Source organism: Fusarium solani, assembly GCF_023522795.1.
Source record: "Fusarium solani strain SB1 chromosome Unknown bctg00000000, whole genome shotgun sequence".
NCBI lineage: Eukaryota > Fungi > Ascomycota > Sordariomycetes > Hypocreales > Nectriaceae > Fusarium > Fusarium solani.
Window position 1 is genome coordinate 2,565,295 of NW_027072157.1, and position 15,879 is coordinate 2,581,173.

At 54.8% G+C, this 15,879-nt stretch overlaps 6 protein-coding genes across 6 annotated transcripts; 4 read left to right on the plus strand and 2 right to left on the minus strand.

Annotated features, from left to right (window-relative positions):
• Nucleotides 1-244: 244 nt before the first annotated feature.
• On the plus strand, nucleotides 245-2,900 carry MRS44_000820 (uncharacterized protein; the record flags this gene model as incomplete). Its single annotated transcript, XM_065624206.1, has 4 exons — nucleotides 245-263; nucleotides 419-757; nucleotides 919-1,235; nucleotides 1,287-2,900. 4 exons carry the CDS (start codon nucleotides 245-247, stop codon nucleotides 2,898-2,900), a joined length of 2,289 nt encoding a protein of 762 aa, XP_065479912.1.
• Nucleotides 2,901-3,526: 626 nt separating this feature from the next.
• MRS44_000821 (uncharacterized protein) lies at nucleotides 3,527-3,945 on the plus strand (the record flags this gene model as incomplete). Its single annotated transcript, XM_046283836.2, has 2 exons — nucleotides 3,527-3,706; nucleotides 3,766-3,945. 2 exons carry the CDS (start codon nucleotides 3,527-3,529, stop codon nucleotides 3,943-3,945), a joined length of 360 nt encoding a protein of 119 aa, XP_046138713.2.
• A 167-nt stretch (nucleotides 3,946-4,112) lies between these two features.
• On the minus strand, nucleotides 4,113-5,180 carry MRS44_000822 (uncharacterized protein; the record flags this gene model as incomplete). Its single annotated transcript, XM_046283837.2, has 1 exon — nucleotides 4,113-5,180. The coding sequence occupies one exon, from the start codon at nucleotides 5,178-5,180 to the stop codon at nucleotides 4,113-4,115; it is 1,068 nt and encodes a 355-aa protein (XP_046138714.1).
• Nucleotides 5,181-5,595: 415 nt separating this feature from the next.
• MRS44_000823 (uncharacterized protein) lies at nucleotides 5,596-7,147 on the plus strand (the record flags this gene model as incomplete). Its single annotated transcript, XM_046278211.2, has 4 exons — nucleotides 5,596-5,644; nucleotides 5,700-6,414; nucleotides 6,460-6,572; nucleotides 6,612-7,147. The coding sequence occupies 4 exons, from the start codon at nucleotides 5,596-5,598 to the stop codon at nucleotides 7,145-7,147; spliced, it is 1,413 nt and encodes a 470-aa protein (XP_046138715.2).
• A 1,216-nt stretch (nucleotides 7,148-8,363) lies between these two features.
• Nucleotides 8,364-10,842, plus strand: MRS44_000824 (uncharacterized protein; the record flags this gene model as incomplete). The annotated part of the gene is made up of 7 exons (XM_065624207.1): nucleotides 8,364-9,031; nucleotides 9,219-9,432; nucleotides 9,489-9,635; nucleotides 9,955-10,019; nucleotides 10,374-10,417; nucleotides 10,767-10,780; nucleotides 10,828-10,842. The coding sequence occupies 7 exons, from the start codon at nucleotides 8,364-8,366 to the stop codon at nucleotides 10,840-10,842; spliced, it is 1,167 nt and encodes a 388-aa protein (XP_065479913.1).
• Nucleotides 10,843-13,179: 2,337 nt separating this feature from the next.
• On the minus strand, nucleotides 13,180-14,985 carry MRS44_000825 (uncharacterized protein; the record flags this gene model as incomplete). Its single annotated transcript, XM_046267519.2, has 2 exons — nucleotides 13,180-14,170; nucleotides 14,225-14,985. 2 exons carry the CDS (start codon nucleotides 14,983-14,985, stop codon nucleotides 13,180-13,182), a joined length of 1,752 nt encoding a protein of 583 aa, XP_046138717.2.
• Between the last annotated feature and the right edge of the window lie 894 nt (nucleotides 14,986-15,879).

Genomic DNA, 15,879 nt, shown 5'->3' on the forward strand with positions numbered 1-15,879 from the left:
CCAGAGTTCAAATCCAACATGTCCAGGTGTCTTGTCCTCGATGGAGCGCGGGCCGGGCTAGTACTTTTCCAGACTCGGCAAGGCTGCCAGGGGCTTGCATATCAACCTTGAAAGCTTCAGAGCCGGTGGCGCCCATCTGGTTCATTCCTGGCCAGTAACAGCGAGAGGGAGACTACGTAGCGTTGCCCCGTCGCTGGAGCAGTCGACTTCAGCTTGTCCGGGCTTATAAATGCCAAGGCCAATGATGCTTGCTGTCCAAGCGGGTGAGTGAATCTGCGATTGATCCTTCGAGGCTGATTCGGCTGCGCCTCGAAGAAATTAGATGAAAGACAGCTAGATAATAAGGAAAAGATAGAATTCTACTATTTTTCAAATATTTCATGAATCATTAATAATTCAGGCTGGCTGAGCATTAAAGCTAGAGCCACCTTGGCTATGCTCTGGGGAAACCATCGGACACTCTTTTATCCGGAGCCGAGCCAGGCAAGCGTGATCCGTGCGGGCCTTGCTGAACCACACACCATTTCCCCAGCCACGCCATTTACCGTTGGTGAACGACCAAGGCCACCTCCCCTCTTCAAGGTCAAGGTCCCAATTTCCCTTCCTAAAATCCGTCGCGACATCCAGCGCACACGCCTCATCGATCTCCGAAGCCATCGCTATCGTCTCAACGTTTGTCGCCGAGCAATCACCCCCATCGCGCGATATAATCCTATTGCTTTATGCCTCTGCGGTGCTCGCGCTGCCGCTTCTGCGCGTAGAGCAATCCTTTCACTGAGCTTGTTTACCGCGCCCAACCTTCAAACGCGCCCCCGGTCCTCGTGTTTTATCCACACCACTTCCGCTCAACCACCCGCCTCTCCCCCTCCAAACATATTGGTCATATTCCAACCTCAACTTTTTGGCGCGTCCCTGCAGCTACCACTTCTCTTTTCTTGGGCATCGCGTCTGCGTCTGCGCGCGACAGCACCATGTTCTACTCTCATGATTTGCTCCAAAAGAGCGGGCCGCTCGCTCGCGTCTGGCTCTCGGCCAACATTGAACGGAAGCTCTCCAAGAACCATATTCTCCAGTCCAATGTCACGGACAGTGTCGAGGCCATTATCACACCTAACCAGGCGCCGATGGCCCTGCGACTAAGCAGTCAGCTGTTGCTTGGTGTGGTGCGAATCTATCAACGAAAGACGCGTTACTTATTGGACGACTGCAATGAAGCCATGATGAAGATCAAGATGGTTAGTTTCCGTCGCCTTGTACTCACCTAATCGCATGCTAACAATCTCCAGGCTTTCCGATCCACGGGAAACAATGATATGGCTGTTAGCTTGCAGCTGCCCAACCGCGAGGCCCTGACGCTTCCGGATAAGATTACGCCCTACGACAACTTTGAACTGCCCCCACCGCCCGACGCAAATTGGCTCTTGTCGCAAGTGGAAGATGTCACTACGAGCCAGGTTGGTCGCAAGGGTCGTCCCAGCCAAAGGGACATCAACCTACAGGAAGAGTACGACAACAGCCAGTTTCTCAATGGTGGTTTTGGCGCGGAGGATGAAATGATGGCAGGTGCCAATACTATCGATCTCGGCTTGGACTTTGGACTGGAAGAAGAGGAAGAAGACCTAACTGCTGAGGTGGAACGTGGTCGTCGGGCCAGTCAAGCCCCATCCATGGAACCTGATTTTGGCGGATCAGAGGTTGAAGGCGTCCAGAAGAGCATAGAGGGCGAGACATCTCTTGAGCTGCACGGGCCCATGATTGTTGACACCGAAGGAGATATTGCCATGGGCGGCGATATGGAGTTTGGTGTTCCCCAGGAAGACCTGACCGAGATGCCCATGATGCATTCCCCTCCTCGCGAGCGTATTTCCGAGTCACCGCTCTCCGATATTGACGAGGAGGTCGCCGCTAATCTGGAGGAGGAGTATTCGAGACACCAGATGACGGATCTTTACGAACCTGACCACGAAGCAGAGGAGACTCTTGTCCGACGACCCGCGCAACGCGCCAGGAAGCAGAAAATCCTAACGCCTGACGAGGAGATTGCTCTTTCCAGCAACCACATTAAGCAACAGCAAGCCAACCGGGATAACATCATCAAGGAGGCGGGATTCCTCCCCCGTGATCCCTTTTTGCTGGCATTGATGGACATGCAGAAGAGTGGTGGATTTGTCTCATCAATCATGATGGAGGGACGAAGCTCTGCCTGGGCCCCCGAACTACGAGGAATGCTCTCACTAGACGCTGTTCGCGGCTTGAACGAGCTGAAGCGAAAGCGGGATAGCGGAATCGCCGATGTCGAGAGCGACCACGGCGCGTCCAAGTCTCCACGCCTGGTGCTCGGCGAGGATACGGAAATGGGCTTTGGTGAAGGCGGCCTTGGCGGTGAGCTGAGTGTGGCGCCTGAAGAGACCCAGCTCGAAATCCCCGGTGATGATGGAGGTGTCCCGCCTGAGCACTTGGACGAGGAGGAGCCTGGCACCCCGATGCCTGGCTTTGAAGACACCACTTACCCTCTTGTTCACCCTACTGAGAGTGGTCCTGTGTCAATGGGCACCAAGCACGCCGTTCATGTCCTCCGAGATAGATTTGGCGCCGATGCCGCCGACAGCCCCGGAAAGCGACTTGAGAGAGCGGTTAACTTCCAGACCCTCTGCCCTGAGAAGGTGACCAGCAAGGCGGATGCTACCAAGATGTTCTTTGAGTGCCTGGTGCTTGCAACCAAGGACGCCATCAAGGTTGAGCAGGGCCCAGGACTCGGAGACGATATCCGGATACGGGCCAAGCGAGGCCTTTGGGGAGCCTGGGCCGAGAGGGAGGCTGGCGGCGAGATGGCTCAAGAAGACGGAAACGAGCCTGAGCCTGCCGCTGTGGTTGCCCCGGCCGTGGCCGTATCGGCGTGATATTCTGGATGACAAGATACCTGCTCATTGCGTTATAACGAAGACTTGGACGGGCGGCATGTTTGGTCGTGTAAAGTATTGAATTCCTGCATTCTGGGGGACAGTCGACTCGAGGTCACCCGAATGGCGTTGTCGGCGTTTAGGGAGATACCATGGCATGCGGAACTTGGATGGAGGCTATAAGGGAAAATGGGGAGTGGTTAACAAGACTTGGACGGACGCCGTTGAGCGGTCGGTCGGTATACTTTAGTTGGTTTAGTGAAGACGAGTTCTGTTGGAAAACCTATGTAGTTGGCTCAATGAATTATTAACTGCACTTTACTATTCACGAAATGGTTTATGAAGTTTGTACTGTCTCCTGCCTGAGAAGTGTAACCTTTGTCATGAACGCGGTGAAGCAGATGGCGAGGTTGCCCCGCCATGGACATAAACCCCACGTCGAGCCATGATCTCATTTGCTCTCCTTGTCTTGAACCAAACAACAGGCACCGAATTTCTTCCCGACAAGCCTTTTCTCGCTGCCTATTGCCCCTTGTCTTTCGCGATATATCAAGAGAAGCTACGCCCTCTCTGCCGCTTTCGAACCAGACCCTTTCCATCACCAAGTCCCTCGAAATCAAAACACCATGGCCCCGCCAACACCCCTCGCCATCGCCACGAGCTCCGTCAACCGGCTCCTCAAGGAGGAAGCCTCGTACCACAAGGAGGTTGAACAAGAGGAGGCTTCGATCAAGGCTCTGAAGGAAAACATCGAGAGTGGACAGGGCGACGAGGACGGCAATGGCACGTATATGCTCAAGCAGCAGGTAGGTCGCGCAACCGCCCCCCACCAAGGACAATTATTAATGACGGGTTTCCTCTTTAGCAAACCGCCTTGGAACAGACCAAGGCCGTCTTCGAGCCCCTACGAAAGAAGATCATCGCCGCCGTTCAGAAGCTGGAAGAGCAGATCACCGTGAGCGAGCAGACCGGCGGACAAGAGGAGCAAGTGCAGCTGGCCAAGGAGACGTTGGAGAAGGCCAAGGCGGCCCAGAACGGCGCATAGAGCATACAAAGAAAAGGACGGAGAGGCTGCTTGCTTTTACGATACCACTTAGTTGACCCAACCTTTACAAAAAAGACCGACCGCTATTAGACCTCCATAAACCTGAGGGTATCTTGAAAGATGATGTTACAAACGTTGCTCCTCCTGTAGACTGCTTTTTTCCAAAGCTAATTATCCACCTCCATCTTGTCATCGTTGGCCTCAGGTGGCTCAATGGTCACCCGGGGCGTGTTTCCTCCATCGTCGCGAACCCGGCTCGTAGCCTCAGAGTCCTCCATATCAATATCTTCCCCTGACTCGGCCTTCCGCTCATCGTGCTGTGGCATGGGGGATGCATCTCGGCTAGGAGCTAGGCTTCCATCGCGCCCCAGAGACCCAATGTGTCCAGGCAGCGGTTTTAGAGTGTCTGGGCCCGGGGTGTCCCTCATGGGTGTTCTTCCACCGTTCAGGGCATCAGGGTTTGGTGTGCCAGCTTCGATGTCTGCCTTGGCCTGGCTGTCCCCATCTGGATGTGGTGTTGCATTCCCGCTGGGCTCGTTCCTGGGCGTCTGGCCGACCTTATCCACTTCGCCATCGTCCTCGGCGCCCTCGTTCATGCCCTCGCGGCGGTCCACCTCCTCCTTCTCGTCGCGGATTTGCCGTCTCAGAAGCATACCCTCCTCCATGATTCTGTTAAACTGATCTCGACGTTCCCTCCATGTCTCGTTGTAGGTCTCGCTCTCGCGCTCGAGTTCGCGACACTCCTCCTCAAGCTTGGCGAGGTTGGCAATCTGGTCTTCTCGTGGCCTAAGTAGTCGATTCGATGTTATCTTCTCTGCCAGTTCGTCGAACTTCTTGCGTTGTGCTAGGGTGGCCTGCGCAGCCTCGAGCTGTTCTCTGAGCTGTGCATTGTTTTGTCGGACTGCTTGGCATTCGGCGAGGATGCGGTCCTGGTCCGCCGCGTAGCGTTCGCGTTCACGGATGTTGGCATCGTGGAGGAACTGCAGGCGCGTGATGGAGCTGTCAAAGGCGGCAAAGTCGAGGGCAAGCTCTTCTTTGAGCTGCTCGAGCTTGCCCTTGGCTTCGCTGGATGGCGGGTTGGTACCGTTCGAGGCGCCGCTAGGTGCGGCAATTGTCGTCAAGCTGTTGAGGCGCTTTGTGATTCGCTTGAAGGGTTTTTCCTCCACGTTAAGCAATCTCGACTTGTGAAGCTCGGCCTCCTCCTCTGGGTCCAAGAGATCCCATGAAGAAGCCATGGCGATGCTTGGATTTCGTTCTGCTGGCAGTGTGCCTAAGATCGACGTGTTGATTGGCGTGGAGCTTGTGGAGGGATGAACAAAGATATCATAAGAAAACAAAATGGTCTGCAAAGTGGAAATATGCGTCTTTCCGTTGAAATCAGTAGTGAGGATGATGGGGATGGAACAAACAATGGAAGGCTCAGCCTTGCGATTGGCATGAGCGCTGGGGTGTGGCGGGCCAATGAGGCTGCCAACGTGGATGACTAATATTAAGCTTTGGATGATGCACCTACTTCTAATGCCTTCCAGTCGCTTGTTGACTGCTTTCAATCACAACCACCACGATTTCACCTTCATTCTTGTATTAATCTACTCACGCTTTTTGTTTTGCAGTGGCCTAGAAAAACTGTACAAGGAAACGAATACCAACATGTCAGAAGAAGAGAAAGAGCTTCTTGCCCGCATCGGTCAACTTGCGGGTTCGTGCCCTCCATCCATTGATTTTACGCGCAACTTTGGCTCACGATATTCCAGGTCAGATCAACCGCCACAAGAACCAGCAAGCAGGAGTACGGTCGCAGCCATCCCACCACCCGGCGCATCACCGGAGTGAGTTTACTTCACCAAACTTGACAATTATCAGCGTGTTGACGCTGTCAGGCAACACATATCGTAACGCGAGCTCGCCCTACCCGGCCCGATCGCATAGAGTGGCACGGCCGCCGGCGGCTCACCACCATCGAACATTGCAGCTCAATGCTGCAAACTCCCCGAGTTCCCGATCTGCCAGCAGCGGCGCCGAGACCCCACCCGGCTGGGTTTCCAAGACGGATCGCCACCGACAACTGATTAATGCGAACGTGTACGAGAAGGAGACGCAGAACCGGGCCAAGGCGATCGAACAGACGAGACAGCGAAAGATCAGCGGTCATCGGCAACGCGAGAAGGCCCAGTTTGACGAATTCATGAAACACAAAGCCAGTGCCTCAAATGCGCAGACTAACTCCACAGGCCGCAACGAGCTATCTGTTGAAGGCATCCAGTTCCGCGTCGTCGACGGTGGCAAGAAGCTTGTAAAAGTCTCTGGTGCGTACACACCCCAGACAGCCGACGCTCAATGTGCCTTACCTAGCGCAGATGCCCCCAACAACTTTTCCCGAACTCCCAAGAGCGCCATCATTGCTGGTGTGAAGTTTTACCGTACCAAGACAGGAAACCTAGTGGCAAATCGAGTTGTCAACGACCAGCGGTATGTTACAGCGCCCTGGGTGACCAAGTTGCTGACAGCCCCTAGGCGAAGCGGCATGGTCAAGAAGATCAAAGAGCCGTGCAAGATCTTCTCAACGACTGGTAATTTCTCTTTCCGAACCTGGAGCGACTCAAACGCCGTTTCCCTGGATCTACCTGGTGCGTATGGGACGAAACTGACATACTACCCCTATTTAGGATCCTGCTCGAAGGGCCCTCGATGCCGCTATATGCACGACCCCAACAAGGTGGCCCTTTGTAAAGACTTTTTGAAAGAGGGGCGATGCATCAACGGCGAGTCTTGCGATCTTTCCCATGACATGACTGCCGAACGCACCCCCAACTGTTTGCATTTTGCCAAGGGCCACTGTGCCAAGGCTGACTGTCCGTATACTCACTCCAAAGCGTCTCCAGCTGCCCCAGTCTGTAGGGACTTTGGGTTCAACGGGTATTGCAGCAAGGGGGCAGAGTGCGCTGAGCGCCATGTGTTTGAGTGCCCTGACTTTAGCAACACTGGAAGATGTAGGGTCAAGGGGTGTAAACTGCCACACCGCGAAAGGGCAAGCGTCCTACGGAACCAGATCAAGGCAGAGGATGAGCCCATGGAAGACGTTTCGAGTGACGACGAGGCAGGCGACTCTGACGACGTTGATTCAGACGAGGTTGCCGAGTTTATCGACGCAGACTCGGACTGTGAGGACTTTGAGGACCAGAAGGACTTTTTGTCCATCTAGACGACCAAGTTGAGGCATGCAGCGCATGTTTCGACCTTTTCACAGGCAGAGAACGGCATCAGCCGGCTCTGATTTGTTGCTTCATCCAGCACGGGGAAGTTGGGAAGGAGTTTTGGCATCCAATGTGTTTGAGATACCCCGTAACGCACCCGCATCCATTCGGCACAGCTGAGGGACATGAGAGCCATGCAAAGGCATGAACGAAGAACAAGATCCGAAAGATGAGAAGAAGTTGTTTTTGAAAAAGAGGAATATCTCATTTTGTAAAAAAGAAGAAATAATGAAAAAGTTTTGTAAAGAGAAGTTTGATATCATCTCTGGAACACACTTGTGAAAACATGATGCTGACTGTCATGGATGGATCCATTGATTGACCGTTTTGTTGGTGGAGAGGGAGTTCTTTGGAGGGGTTGCCCCTTGTCACCTACAGTGAGGGGCACCGGTGTCAGCAAGGAGGGTTCACTGGGGATGGTAGGCCATAGCTTCCTTGACGAACAATGAACATGTTTTGAAATAGATGGTAGTTAACGATGAAACAGCTTCTATGACACCCCAGTTACTATCATTAGCTAGCCCGTCTAAAACACAAAGAAACAATCATTACTGATACAGGCAGGAGGCAACTGGTCATGGCTTCCATCTGATCCTTAGCCCCAGTGCCCCTCTTCGTCTTCGGTCAAATCTCACGACCTCTCCCCCTCTCCAAACAAACACGAACGAACCAGCAGGGGCGGCGGCTGATCCTAGTGCCCTTTGTCTGACAGTGCAGATGGCCGTGGCGCGTAGGCCAGGCTTCATAGGCTGTCTCGCACTGATTCCTGTCCTGTCTTGTCATGTACGGCGTGAAAGTGCAGCACCGACCGCAGTGCGAAGCCTCGACTCAGCCCCAGCGCCGCCGTTTGCGGGCGAGCCATGGGCGGATGGAGGGGCATGATCCTCTCCTCTCCTATCTCGTTCCAGAGACTGAAATAGCATGAGGTTTGTTCCTGACGATGTGACGACATTTTCCGGGGAACCTATTCCTCTCTTCCTGACTCGACTATCCATTCTTTGCGATTCTGAATTGGGATAGTCTCTACGCGCATCTTCGTTTCGCTTTATTGTTAGCCGAACCCATCTCATCTCGTGAACGGACCTCCCCGGTCTCCATCCAAGAAACCAGTGGGTAGTGGTGGTGTCGTCGCTGTATCTACAAATCACACCTACAACAACAGAAATGGGTCTACGAGATATCCTCAGAAAGAAGGACGACCTCTCCGCGGGTCAGCCCCCGGAGAAGGAGACGGTTGACCGCCTCGCCGCGCCCGAGTTTACCATCTTCCGGTCCGATACGACGACGCAGGAGCGAATCTACCCACCCTCGGTCAAGTCCAACGACAAGTTGCACCTCTCTGCAGAGGAGCCGGCCTCCGGCACCAAGCCCCGGCGCTCCCTCGACGTCTTCCGATCCGGCCGGTCCCGCTCTGCCTCCGAGTCGAGCCAGAATTCCAAGAGGGAGAGCGGCCACAGGCGCCTGTCGCAACGCCTGCACCTGAGCCGCGCCGCGCCGCAGTCCTCCGAGAGCGTCCCCAACAACCTGCCCGAAATCATTGCCCCGAACGATCCCCAGGACAAGGACGGCGCCGAGTCGCAGTGGGAGAAGCGGGCGACCATCCTGGCGAGCCAGAACGACCGGGCGAGGAGCACCAGCCGGCCTGCGACGCCAGTCTCGGGCGACCAGGCCCGCGCCGTCTCGACACAGGAGATTGACAAAGACATCCAGGAGGCTATCCGACTGCACGAGGAGGGCGACCTGGAACATTCGACGCGCATCTTTGGGCGTCTGGCTGATCCCCAGGGTGCCAACAACCCGCTGAGCCAGGTCCTTTACGGTCTTGCTTTGAGGTGAGCGCAATAGAACAGGGTGGACGGAGAGGGGGCTTTGTCGCGGGTAGTGGCTTGGAGAGCTGAAGCTTTCCGGGAGGCTGCTGCAGGAACCCAAAAGTCAAACCTTGATCTGGCGACAATGTCTCGCATCTACTGAAGAAAGCAACGTCCTCGATTGCTGACCCGAGACCTTGTTATCGTCTAGGCACGGATGGGGCTGCGCACCGAACCCCGAGGGCGCCGTCAAGTACCTGTCGGCTGCGGCGTCCAACTCGGCCTCGATCGAGCAGCTGGCTCTGCAGGCGGGCATGAAGAAGGGCGGAGCGGCCAAGGGCGAGCTGGTGCTGGCCATCTTTGAGCTGGCAAACTGCTTCCGCCACGGCTGGGGAATCCACAAGGACCCGTACGCCGCCAAGCAGGTATGTTGGAATCCGGACGAGCGCGGAGGAATGTTTGCTGACTTGGGCCTGTGCAGTATTATGAGACTGCGGCGAACCTGGGAGACACTGGTGAGTCTGACGAGAGCGAGCTTAAGCTGAACAAGCATAACACGAATGTGACAGATGCCATGAACGAGATTGCCTGGTGTTACCTCGAGGGCTTCGGGTGTAAGAAGGACAAGGTATGTGCGCCAGTAACGTCAATGTTTCCATGATGCATTCCGTATTCCCCGTCTCAGCACACACACGGCTCTTGGTCAGATGGTCTCTCGGCGATTGAAGGCTCAATCACGTCTCCGACCTCAAAACTCGGTGTGTCCAGGGCCTTTGATTTGCTCTCTCTCGAGAACTCGGCTCGGTGCCCAACACCCCTGCATAAGACTCGGGCATCGATCACAGAACCACCAGAGAAAGTCTTGGGTCGCTCTGTTGAGCTGCTCCTTCTGAACCCCCACGGACGCTGATGCTCGATTCGTCACATGAGGCTGACTTCCTGTACAGTTCGCAGCAGCCCGATACTATCGACTGGCCGAGAAGGCTGGAAACAAGACACTGGGGAACACTTGGTGAGTCCAACCGGCTCTGTGCGGCTATATGCCCGTCTGCCTGCGTACATGCCGAGCTGTAGCTATTCCTGCTACCACCCCTGCTGGTGCCATTGGCGCGGCTCGGGGAGATGTCCGTCGGCGAAGCTCTCAGTATAGGTCCTCGTGGCCCCCGGGGCCTCTCGGTCCGCCGTGCTTGCTGTGCCTCCAGGGGAGGCACAATGGATCAGACGGTCGACCTGCCGGTGCAACGGAGAGGCGTCCAGTCGCTTGCGTTTGAGAGCGCGGCATCAGCAGCGGCGGCAGCAGTAGTAGCGGCAGCAGGGTTGACAGTGCAGTGAAGAAACATGAGACGCTGACTCGATGCTTGCATAGGATCTGGAAGGAAAAGTACGATCCTCCAGGCGAGGGCGGCAGCCGTAAGTAGGCACTGTTGTGCAACGGCGGCACAAGCCCATCCATTCAACTCGCGTGCCACGGAAATCGACAGAGGATGCGCGCGCGCATCTCCGCGATGTGATGCCGTGTAAGCATCGCATCATCTGAGGATGAAGAGTCTGGGTGGCTGATGACAGGTCTCGGCTTTACCGCCTTGGAAAGGGGGGCGAATAGAGAGAACATTGTTTATAGCGTATTGGATATATCGGTCTCATGTTTCTGGATACATAGTGGTGGTTCCTTGAGAAGGGGGGAGGAGGGACAGAGTAGACAAGCTGGTGGTGGTTTGTGCTGTGCTGTGCCGTGCTGTACGATGCTATTATTGAACAGAGCACAAGCCCGTCGTATGTCTTGTTGCACGTATAACATATATTGAGACACTTGACTCCAGGTCCAACTACACTAGACCCTAGATAGACTTGAATCGATGTTGGTAGACTGAACACCGATTTACGGACAAAAACCCTGTATTCCTCGGTCAACCTCGCCACGGCCGCCTTTGTCCTCTCTTCTCTCAGGTCCAACACCCCGTGACAAAGATCCGACCAATCCCCAAGTGCGCTGTCCATTGCTGCCCAATCGCCTCTTTTGTAGCAGCCCTGAGGACGTCTCATTGGCCTTTGCGGGTGCTCATATGCGGCCTGTTATGGCGGCCCGCGCAGGTCGAGGCCAATGCATGAATGAACCAGTGCCTACTGCTTGCGCGCACACACGGAGCTAGCCAGCAGAGCAGAAGAAGAATGGGCTGGCTGAAGATTGAGGAGTCGAGAGGAGTCAGCGGGACATGGTGTTGAGGCAGCCCAAGGCGAGTCTCTCGCCCAGATTTCAGGCGTCAACTCCTACTCTATCTAGGACTCTTGAGACTGTGGCGCGCAACCTAACCCCCCCCCCCCGACAAGCCGCATCTTGCCTTTGAGTCTGCATCATGCAGGTCTCGACAGCACCGGAACACCGGCCGAAGACTTCCAGATGCAGGACGGGGGAGGGATTGTACGGCAGATTTTTGTTCTTGTTTTGCACATAGTATAGAACCTCACTAGGTAAAAGGGTGTGAGCGCATCGCGAATCGAAGAATTGGACAAGAATCGACCCTTTAAACATGAGGCCTACCAAATGCCTTCTTCACCTAAGTTAGTGAGCGAGATAGATAGTGGCAGTGACGCAACCCTCCCCATCCATCTCCGCATCCCGTGCCGTCCCAGCGCCGCGCGCCGCCAAGACATTGTCTTGGACAGAACACCCTTTTGGTAAAAGTAGCTCAACTTTCTAGTTTCGCTCTAGGCAAGTGTCTCGCGGCGGGCCATGCCTTTCGGGCGCTTCCCTCGTTTTGGTCAAGGCCTGATGACGCCCGCTATCTTCGTCTGTCTCTGCCCAGATGACCTCTTGGCTGGGGGTTAGACGAGTGAAAAGTGTATCAATCCATCACGTCAAGTCAGCCCAAAGTAAGGACTTTAATCATCCTTCGTTGGGCTGTGCAACTCTCTCCTCTACTGGGGCGCAGTCGTCGCATTGAACAGCCAAATCTGGCAAAGATGGCACGAGGCAGTAAAGATAGATACAATGGTCAAGATTCATATCATATGTTCGCTTTTATGTCAAGCCAAGCCGCTCTACCACCTCCAGAGGCTCAGACGCTTGCTTGCTTGCTTCCAAAGTAAATGCACTAAGACTATGTAACAAACTGAGATGGACATTTTTCTTCCTTGTTCAATGCTCGCTCCATGAATGAAAAATGTAAAACTGAAAATCCAAATCATAAATATCTTGCAACCAAAAAAGCCAGGCCGCCTGGGGCTGGGGGTCGCTTCAAGAATGTAACAAAAAACAATGGTTCATCGACGAGCTTCATGTCTTCGTCATCATTGCCCATTTCAGTCGTTGTCGTCCTTCGTCGGACAGTATGCATCCATCAATCTCCATCTCGTCCATCTCATCTGATCTCACCCTTTCAATCCCATGCCCATACCAAAGGTCCAACCGATATCCGTCCAATGTCCACCCATCCCACCCCCCCTTTCCATAAGATCCTATCCTTTCCATGCACCGAGAAAAACCGTCCCGCCAAATAATGTCCAGACTCACTTGGACTGGGCCCCTGTAGAGAATCTGTCTGCTGCTGCTGCTGACCGCTGGCTGGCTACTGTTTCGCCGCTGCCATCGCCGTCGCTGCGCTTGCAAGTCCTTCCCCGTCGACTCAAACCCCCCTGTTCAACCTACACCACACCGCCGCCGCCCCCAAGTTCGCCGTGACCCAGGAAAAAAGTGCAGAGGTATCCAATTTCAAGACAAGACGCAAACAAGAATTCCAATCCAAGACAGAGGAAATCACACAAAAAACAATGCTCGCTCGCTTGCTAGATAGATCCATAGGAAATCAAAGACGACTCCGAAGTAGGAAATCCACAAGAAAACGACAAAGGGAAGAGAAGAAAACCGTCCGTTTGGGTGCGTGAGCAACAGGTCTGGTGTGCGCGAGAGAGACGTCGAGTATATGGCGGCTCATCCCCCAGAAAGAGGAAGGAAATCGATCAAGCCGACTCAAGGAAAAGACTTGAGAAGGAAATAAAAGAAGAAGAAGAAAAGAACCAAATAAATCAAAGGCATTAAGCACGAAACAAAAGCCGTGAGTGTCGTCATCGTGACATTTTTATCCGTGTCTTCATCATGTCCTTGCTTCGTTGCATTGCTGCTCATTCTGTGCGTTGTTGCATTCTGCCACCATTTTCGCAAGTTGCGCACCACCTCACTTGGGATCTGGTCCCAGAGGAGAGAGCGCGTGTAGACCTCTGCTGCACCGTTTTGTTTGTTTGTGGTTCGCATCGATGCCAGAGCATCGGCCAAGTTTCGGCGACCTTGGCTGGGAAGACCTCTCGGGAGCGTTCTGGAGGAACTCCTGCGAGTTGACACCGTTGTACTGCGCCGCCGACAGGGAAAAGATCTGCTCGTTGGTCTGTTCCTGCGTCGGCTGGGTCAGTGCATCACCGAGCTCAGCAAGCATCGATGGCGCGACACCCTCCATCACCATGTCGTTCATAGGCATAGCGTTGCCCCAGTTGGCGGCACCAGAGGGCTGAGGAGCAGCCGCCTGCAGGCTCGCTGACTGAGAGTTGACACCGGCGTCCTTGAGGACGTTGTCCAGAAGGGTGGCCGAAGCAGCCCGGACGTCTTCCGAAACGCGGGGGATCGATGGGGTCGATCGGCTCGAGAGGACAAAGGCGCCGACGAGGAAGAGCATGAAGAGGAGGCCGCCCTGAGCGGCGGGCTTGTCGCCCTCGACACTGAAGGGGTTGTTCTCGTTCTTCTTGGCGGGAACAATGGCCATCTCCTGCTTGACCTCGGGCTCGACGGGGTAGTCGTGGAGGAAGTTGGATGCGTCCCAAGCGCCACCCATGCCCATGTCGTTCATGTCGTCGAATGCGCCCGAGAAGCCGTTGTTGCCGGTCGCGTTGGAAGGCACGGCGGTGCTCTCGAGTCGCTGCACATGCTCGGTGAGGACGCCGACCTTCTTCCTAAGCTCGCCAGTCTCGATGGTGTGAGAGCGGATCATCTCCTCCTTCTCGAGGTTGAGGTTCTCGATGTAGTTGGTGTATGACTGCTTCTCCAGGAGAAGCTGCTCAAGCTTGCCGCGGAGCTCGGTCATCTCCTCCTCCATGTCGTTGATGAGGGCTGTGTACTGCTTCTTCTCATCCTCCAGACGCTCAGTGTGCTGCTTCTTGCGCTGTCTTGAGTCAAGGCTGGTGGGGAATTAGCATCAGACAAGGGTCGGGGTGAGTGGGGAAGTGACTTACGCTGCTTGTCGGTTGCGAAGCAGGCGCTTCTGCTGCTTGAGCTCCTTGATCTCTTGTTCATCCGTAGACTGGGCAATAAGCTGGTCAATGTTGCTGAGGTTGCGCTCGGCGGGGATGTCGAAGCGAGCGTTCTTCTTGCGGATGCCATCGCCTCGTCGCATATCGTTGTGGGAGCGGATAGCGGGGCTGTTAGGTCGCATCTTCTTGTTCATAGCCTGGTGAGGGGCCATCCACTCCTTCTGGGGGGAAGTGGGGATGGACTGGTTACCGGCGGGGAGCGGCGTGAACATGTTTCCGGCATTTGTGAAAGGCGTAGGGCCGGCCATGGGTCGCTGGAAGATGGAGGCATTCGCATCATACTCGGCAGGAACACCGTCGAAGGGATGAAGAGGAGTGCAAGTACCGGACCAGTTGGCTGTTTGAGCGAAGACATTGGGCTGGTTCTGGTCGAGGCGCATGAAGGGGTTGTTGCTGTGCTGGTCCAAGAAGGGGTTGTTTGAAGGAACCGACTGCATGTCGACCGACTGCCAATCCTCGGTCTTGGGGGAGAACAGAGGAGGCCCGACGGCAAAAGATTCTCGGCGGCTGTCAGCCATGGGGGGCGAGAGTTCAAGACCGGAGTCGATGTTGTTCTGGTCAAGGATGTTGTCGTCTAATACGCTGTTGTCTTCGTCTTCGAAGTACTTCTGTGAATGGGTCGTGTCCACGGTCAGAGGAGCTGGACGATAGAATGGTTGTTGCATTGGGAATGTTGAAGTCATTGTAGTGAATGTGTGGTTGTGTGGGTGGGTATATGTAAAAGAGGAGGAGGAGGAGGAGAGGAAGATGTGTGGGGGGAGTGTTTAAAGAAGAAACAAGCAGAGGCTGTAAAGAGAAGGAGAAGCCAAGAAGGGCAAGGGGGTGAAATCTGAAGAAGGACAAGATGAGACCCAAGGTCAAGGTGAAGAAGAGCACACGAGGCACAGAGAGGAAAGCGAAGAGGTTGGGTTTTGAGGGGAGGGGCGCGGGAAATAATATGATCTTTTTTTTTGCGTGTGGGAGTCAGTGAATCGATGCTTGGTGTGCAGCGGTGAGCAGAAGGGGAGCCTTCGGGCGGGACGGGAACGGGGAATGGGAATGGATGGAGAACAGGACGGGGGGAAGAGTTGAGGTGACCGGGGGGGAGGCACTTGATGGACGGGTGTGTATTTTTGGCACTTGAACAAGCGGTTTTTAGCACCGGGGCGTGGGCGTGAGAATCTGAGGTCCTGTACGAGTGGGCGCTTGGTGGGGTCAAGTGGCAGGCCAGGGCCAAGTCCAAAGCAAGGGTACGACGATGGTGACTCGATTTTGTGAGGGGAAGAAGGGTGAACGGCTCGTACCTCTCTGGTACCAGATCCTGTTGCCGAGGGTTGGATGAATGGAGAGAAGGATGATGGATGATGGGCTCAGCCGTCCAGGTTCTCTTTTCTCTGTCCAGGGCGCAGCAGACGATGGAGAAGAAGGGAAAACCTAACAGGCAGCGTGGGGTTCGGTGCTGCTGCGTGCGTACGCAGTAGGGCTTTGTTTCATGAACTTGTGTTTCGTATCGCCTTGAACCCAAAAAAAGAACCGCAGGATCCTCTATGTGAGGCTGAGGCCGGCAAAAGCACAAACGACAATGAGGGGATTCAGGG